The following is a 7678-nucleotide window of genomic DNA, read 5'->3' on the forward strand; positions in this document are numbered from 1 at the left end:
CATTGCGCTACCCGCAAAACGTCACGCGAACCGCCGGGACGAACCGTAATTTTCATCAGCTGCGGTAAGTGGTCCGAGCAATAATCACGTGAGAACGCAATTTTACGGTCCGTCATACTGGCAAGGCTTGCAGTTAAATTTCTATTGCTCTAGCCGCTCCGTCCCGACGGCCGCAGAATCATTATTTCGACGCATCAGTTAATTTTACGGTATGACCGAAATGTATCTGATCAAAGAAGACGCATCGCGTCGTCACTTACGGCAATGCGAAATTGTTTGCGGTAATGCACAGTCACACATTACCGTCAAATACATCATCGCTGCAAGTTGAACTTCATAATCTCAACATTCAAGTCTCGATTTACGTAAAGTTTTCAAAAGTACCAGAAAGAAAAGATATAATGTGCGCAGATGTGCCTACTTTATAACATGCTATAACATATGCTTCTTTTATGAAAGAAAAGCAACAATATATTCCATACTAAAATAAAATATATAGATATCTATAGATTCCATTCAAATTACATATATATAAATATAGGAATTATTATAATATTGATATACTTATAAAAATATTTATTATATGTTGTAATCTATGTTCATTAAATGATTATCATTCAACCAACATTTTCTCATCCAGTTCATCATTTTTCTTGGAAAAAACACATTCAAACGGTACGTCCACATTTTGCGCTTTCGGCGTGTAACATTTCTTGTCTAAACATATCTGAATTTCCTGTAAGGTTTTGTTCTTGGTTTCAGGAAGAATGAAGTATAAGACACTGCTCCCGATCAACGTCGTAATGCCGTAAACGGCGAATGTACCTTCAAGCTGCATAAATTCCATCATAAGCGGCATCGTCTTGATTACTATAAACATGCACATGTAATTGAAGCTGGATGCTAATCCGGAACCAAACTCACAATACTTTCTCGAAAATAATTCACCGCAAAGCATCCAGGGTAGAGTAGTCAATCCCAATGACACCAGAATGATATAAGTAACGATTAAAATTACGAAACTCCAAGGTTTTCCAATGTCAAATGTCAAGCACACACTTAAAGATAACATTATGATAGCACAGCCATAACAAGATATAAACGTCACAGTGCGCCTGCGGCATGTTTTCAGAAGAACACACATGAGAATAGCAAATATCAGACGAATTGTGTCGATGATAAGCATTACCGCATAGGTCGAGTGCGAGACACTTACCAACATCCCGATGCAGTAAAAAGTCATTACGTTAGAACCTGAAAACTGCATGATAAAGAAGTACAGACAGATGATGCTGAGAGGTTTCAGGAAATATCGCGAGGTCCACATCTTTTTTTGTGATTGCAATAACGATCGTTTCTTGATTTTCTTTCCTGATATTTCCGCGAGTCTAATGGTTTCCAGGAGGGAGAATTCCTCAAGTGATTCTTTGCCACGAAGGTATATCCAGGAGCGTTTCGCCTCCTCAAATTTGCCTTTACGAAGTAGCCACAATGGACTCTCTTGCGAGTAGACAGAGACTATCCAACAGATTACAGGTAACACGCCACAGATATACGCGGTGGTTCGCCAATGTAGCCAAGTTCCCATCGCGTGACACGCCAATATACCGATCGAAAGGGTCAAGTTGCCTGCCCCCAGTAGAATGCCACGTAGCAGAGGGTCGCTTGTTTCACTCACGTAGATCGAATATATGGGCGCCAAGACCCCGACACAGTATCCAGAGAGAAAACTGCCTGCTATTAAAACTTCTATGCTGTTGGCGAAACCGATAATCAGCCAACCTATAAGATAGACAGGAAATATTAGCATCACCGATGTCTTTCTGCCAAGTTTTTCCGCCATAAATCCACCGGTACAACATCCTGGAACTATTGGTAGAAGTGTAGATGCTGCGATCCATGACTCTTGATCGATACTAAGCACTCCGAAATGATCCGCATCCACAGATTCGAATAAAGATTTGATGTTATTGGTCGAAATTGTCTTCAATTGCGGAAGAAGTATCGCGCTGTAGCCAAACGACATACCGGTTACGCAGATTCCGATCAATTGTCCCGAAATTGTTAACAGTTGTCTGAGATACAGCCTGAATTTGGTATCTGATATATCATAGTCATTCATCTTCATTACGGTACAATAATATCGTTTATAAAAAAAAGTCAAAGATGTTGATAAAAAAATAACGTAACTATTTATTATTTGTAATATGTATATACACTTATCTACGCTGGAATTTCGTCCGTTATCTCTTCATTTTCCAAATAAATTTCTTCAAATTAAAATTAGCTGAAATTCACGCACTATGAACGTTCGATAAAATGAGACTGTCATTAGTAGAAACGTTGGTAAGATATTACAATTAAATAAAAATTCCTCGATAAATGACTTATATATATGTAAGCGATATTTGTAATTATCTTCATAAAGTTATTAAAAAATATACACTTTAGGTCACGACTGATTATATTTTATCTCTTCTACTCTTTATCGATTAACCACTGTTAATCGTGAAACGGATTAATTTTAACGTACGATAACTGAAATAATAAAATACCGTCAAATAAGGATAATCTCTGCAGTTATGCAGTTATACAAACAATATCAATTGTTAAAAAATTGTGTCCACAGGTGTCAAATATCGTAACTAAATAATCATTTGTTAGAAGAAAATCGATTAATTATTCAGTTACGGAGTCCTTGAACCTTTCTGTTCTTACAAAAAAATACAAAATATAAATCTTTCAATTTCATTGTTTTCCTTAAAGAGGGAAACTCTGTGTCAATCATATAATGTTGCATTCTTTTATAAACTAACAAGATGTTTCAAAATAATTTGAATACTATTGAAACTCTTTTCAAAGGCTTTAATGCTCGAAGCTATTCAGATAACCTACCAGTATATTCTCAACAATATTAATAAAAAATGATGGAAAAAAGAGCAAGATAAACAAGCTATCAAGATGTAACGTTGTATAAAATTCAAAACAATGTTATTTTTTAAACTTATCCGAAAAATGTCGAAAATGCAAATTTAAAATTTACAGTATGCATTAATTATCATAATGTATGTAATAAAATCACACAGCGATAACTTGAATATTAAAAAATAAATAAAAAATAAAACTGAATATATTTTCGCTTATCGATTAAATATGCAATTTTATCGTTTTCTTTTTTTCTTATCACATAGCAATTAAGAATCCGAAATCTATGTGATATTATACAAATCCAATCCTATATCTATATTATTTCACAAAAAGTAAATTCGGGTATCTCATGTCGAAATAATTAAGTCAGTCCACCGTTCCATCGTGTAGAAAATTAGACGCACCATATGCGTGACGTACATACGTCCCACATGAAAATCAAACTGAAATCTTCATATATCTCTCTCTTCGTGTGCAAAATAATTTTCCCGCAGCGCCTCGGAATACGCTGGTATTTTAACTAGCTGAAAAGGGATTTAAACGATTCAGGATAGCGGCCGCGGGAATTTGAGAGCCGTGAATTTAATACGCACCTTTCATCGAGCGACAGGGTGTTTCGTATTTTGGACGGTTGCCAAATGCGATTTTCGCGTTATTTATCTTTCGCGAGTGAGATCCACGGAGGATGAGGGTCGAACTCATATGCATCGATGTGCCACAATGCATCGTGTACTTGTTTCGATTAAAACTAACGACTCCGCTAGCAGTAATGCCAAACGAGAGATATTTAACATGCTTTCGGTGTTTTTATAGATGTAATTAAACGCTATTTTTATCATTCTTGCTGCTAATTTCCATTAATTTTAAGTAATTCTTATTCATACAAAATGTAAATATCATTTTCTCTTCTTTACAAAAATTACATTTATTTACATTTATTATCGTACAATAAAAAACTGCATAGAGGAAAAAATCTTTTTATATCTTATATAATCTTTGTTATAATCTTTGTATTTTCAACATGTTTTTGTCTTTAACTTGTTAAAATCTATGCTAAAAAAATTTTTTAAATTCTATTCGAATGATCTAATTTTCTCCAAAGTGAACAAAAGAAATTTTCTTCCTATTGACTTCATTTGAGACTTTACCCGTAAGTTTCGCGTATTTCAGGACCGGTCGATAGTTAAAATTCTTACAACGCGAAGGCAATCAGTAAACCAATAGAAATCAAGAGCTTGAACGAGCAAATAGTGAACCTGGCAAATTTCCGCCAATTCTATTACTAAATTTCTAACTCTTTGATATACGGTAAATATTCTGTCGTAATGTACCTGTTCATCTACTTCGACTCACGTCGCGTACGAGTTACGCCTTTTAATATCGACAACTCTCAAAAGTCTCGTTACCCCCGTGAGCTTGCACTTCGATGTCAGAGGAAGAACTTGTTTAACGGCAAATGCTTTTACGAGAGCATCCGCTGAAATCCAAGAAGTTAGTGGGTGCATTTTGATGGACTCGAGAAAGAATGAAAATCAGATAATTTCATGAAAGCAAAGCGTAATAATTGATAAAAACGATGAGAGTCAACGCAAAGTTAGTATAAAATATAACGTAAATTTTCAATCTCGTTTCTTCATATCTTGAAAACATCATTTTAATATTTCGAGACACAAACATATATGTCGTATTTAAACGTTTCTATGAAATGAACGAGAAATTGCGGAACGATGCAATATCGTCAGCATAATTTCTAGATAGATACAATGTTTACGAAGGCTTCTCCTTAGAGAGCGTCGAAATTTGACGGAAAATTTATAAGCGCAATCTCGGAAGAAATTTCTGAAAGACCTCAGGTAATTCTAAGATTTAATATAAGTTTCACTCGTCATCTCTTTTCAGCCTCGTGTAGAGAGAGACTTATTTAATAGTTGATGCTCTTATGAGAGTGCATGTCGAGTACTAGGAAGCCCAGAGTCGTTGTAGATGAATGTTGACGAACTCTTGAAATAATGCAAGAAAGACTTTTCGAAAACAGGACTTTTCGCAACGGTAAAATCTCTGTGAAGTATTTTATGTTATTATTTACACACGTGCGATTATTATAATGATACTATTATACATACATATATAATAATATAATAATTATGATATTATATAAGAGTAATGTAATAATATAAAAGTCATTGACCAATGGTCCATATCACGATTCTTTCTATTTAAGATTGTCTTAAGTAGTCTTAAGATGTCATAAACCAGACAACCTTAGCATTTAAGATATTACTTAAGATTGTCTTATAATAAGAATTAATTAAATAAATCGGCCATTATTAAGTTCTTCTTAATTCACATGAACAGAAAATTTCAATTTAAAATACGAGAGAAAATTTATATAATTTATATAATTTATATGATTTATATAATAATAATATTTTTGCATTTGTTTTGCAAATTTGTGACGCGCATAATTAATTAGAATATTATTTGCTTTTAATTAATTTGAATTATTATCATAAAGAATGTGTTATTTTAACATATAATATATTTATCTATCATTAGTGAAACATCTGTCCGTTTCGAAACCTTTTGTTCGTATAGCACACTTGACGACTAAAAGCTTCGAGAAAGCCGCTTCATGCCCGTCGAACGCGGATAGGCCAGTTCGCATAGAGAGATTGATGCGTTTTCCGGAGTAGAAAAAACAACTCGCGTGGGATGCATTTGTTCAGGGTTTTAGATGAAGAAAAAAAGCCTCTTCTGTTGGAACAACCGAGAGGAAAGTTTCCACACAAGAGGGATAGTCGGAAGGGAGCAAATGATGAAGATCGCGTAAGCAAGTAGTATAGTATCTCTCCTTAGGAATACTAAGACACAATGTGACAAGTGAAAAAAAGACTTTCAGACTAATTTCAAACATCGTACTTTTGGTAAGTTCTTGCTTGAATGCTTTTTTGGTAACCATGTGATGTGGAAATCTGTAAAAACTAATTAATCAATTAAGGAATACAAACACGGAATTCAACTTTTCGGTCCAGTTGAACTTTGAAAACACAATCGATTTATTATTTAATTGTAAATTCTGATAAATAAATTTAAATCTACAAAAAGTAAATAAAATACAATCCAATGATATAGTAAAAAGATAAAAAAACTTAGTAATAAAGCTTTCAAGTATGCAAGAATTTTTTCAGATTTCTGTACAATCCGGAATAATATAAAAATCTGCACTCAACCTCAAAAATTTGGATTGACGAAATTCTACATTCTCGACGAAAAGTTAATAGAAATGACGTGAGAAAACTGACGTGAAAATGTGAAATAGAATCAAAAAAATATTTAGACTGCATTTGCGGATAATGAGCTTATGAAATTTTTGTTGAAACAAATAATTAAAATTTTTGTTACTTGACGATGCAATTGAAATTGTTTTATAAATAGGCAATTCGCATAAAAATATGCTAAACGTACATTTAATTAAAAATGCGCAGTGTTATAAAACTATATATTTTTAACATTTCGTAATATACTTAGCACAAAAATCATGTAGAGAGAACTGTGATTAGAATTTGTTCATAAATGAAATTAAAAGTTAATCTTTTTTGCTCCGTGGGGAAATCAACATTTATATACAAAATATATGTAAAATTAACACAATACACTTGATGTACATAAATACAATTTAACATAGCAGATTGATGCGAGAAAATATTGCTCAACGTAGCAAATCGTTTATTTTTTATGATCCATTTTGAACGTTTCACGTTATCTAAAAACCGATTCACGAAATTTTTTAAAAGGATTCCGGGTCAATTTAAACAGTTTTGAAAAATGATCGGCTATTGTTCATCGCTTGGACTACCAATCTCTCTCATGCTTCTCTTCGCGGATTCATAACGCGTTCCTCTCTTGCAATAATATCCAATATATTACCGATGTTCAACATGCAAGTCGTGCCAGTGGATGGCGAAATGATTACTTTATGAGTCCCAACGTTCGTTGAAACCTTTTGAGATATGAGCAAAACATTTTCTCGCAATAAGAGATTCGTAACGCAAAACGACACAAAGGATATTTGCGAGCATATTTGTGGAAATATACAAATACAAAGGATTCGACTTTAATGACAAGATTGCCATCAACTTGACAAAACGGAAACGTTTTATTATATCTTCTCTCGTATGGGCCAATATCCGTGCATTAGCATAAGATATAATTTAGGAAAAGAAATTACATATAGCGACACGATAACACAAAAAGAAAAGGAAGTTGGAATTATTGAGAGAGGGAGCAAATCTTAGTAAATATTACATGTGTATTATCTTTCTCCGTAATATAATTACTTATTTTGTTATACATTCTTAATATATATTTTAAAATCAATAGGTCCAATAAAATTTGAAAAATATATATTTTTCTTTCTTTTTCCATTTACTTTTGTATCAAATAAGGAAAATATTTATCTTATAATGTCGATACAAATTCATTTTAAAATTCTAAAAATTCTAATTTACTTTTTTCTAAAGTGTTTCAAAGATATTGTTTTATTTCAAATCTGTTTTCGGCGACAAGTAGGTATGTCAAATATTTCAACAAACAAAATTTAAGATTAAATATAAAAAGTGAATAATTGATTCATTAATTGATCAATGGCAATACGTAATAAATCATAAAGTAGGTACACACATAAATAAAAGATAGAGGCTGAAAGAGAGAGAGAGAGAGAGAGAGAGAGAGAGAGAGAGAGAGAGAAGAA

At 33.0% G+C, this 7678-nt stretch overlaps 1 protein-coding gene across 1 annotated transcript; it reads right to left on the reverse strand.

The window, feature by feature from the left end:
* Positions 1–613: 613 nt before the first annotated feature.
* LOC105620735 (facilitated trehalose transporter Tret1-2 homolog) lies at positions 614–2128 on the reverse strand. Its single transcript, XM_012202226.1, has one exon. It carries the CDS (start codon positions 2126–2128, stop codon positions 614–616), a length of 1515 nt encoding a protein of 504 aa, XP_012057616.1.
* Between the last annotated feature and the right edge of the window lie 5550 nt (positions 2129–7678).

The sequence above is a fragment of the Atta cephalotes genome, assembly GCF_000143395.1.
Source record: "Atta cephalotes unplaced genomic scaffold scaffold00028, whole genome shotgun sequence".
NCBI classification, from domain to species: domain Eukaryota; kingdom Metazoa; phylum Arthropoda; class Insecta; order Hymenoptera; family Formicidae; genus Atta; species Atta cephalotes.

Bases quoted from the DNA above. Each gene is read 5' to 3' on its own strand.
- LOC105620735 (XM_012202226.1), bottom strand. From the start codon at position 2,128: ATGAAGATGAATGACTATGATATATCAGATACCAAATTCAGGCTGTAT.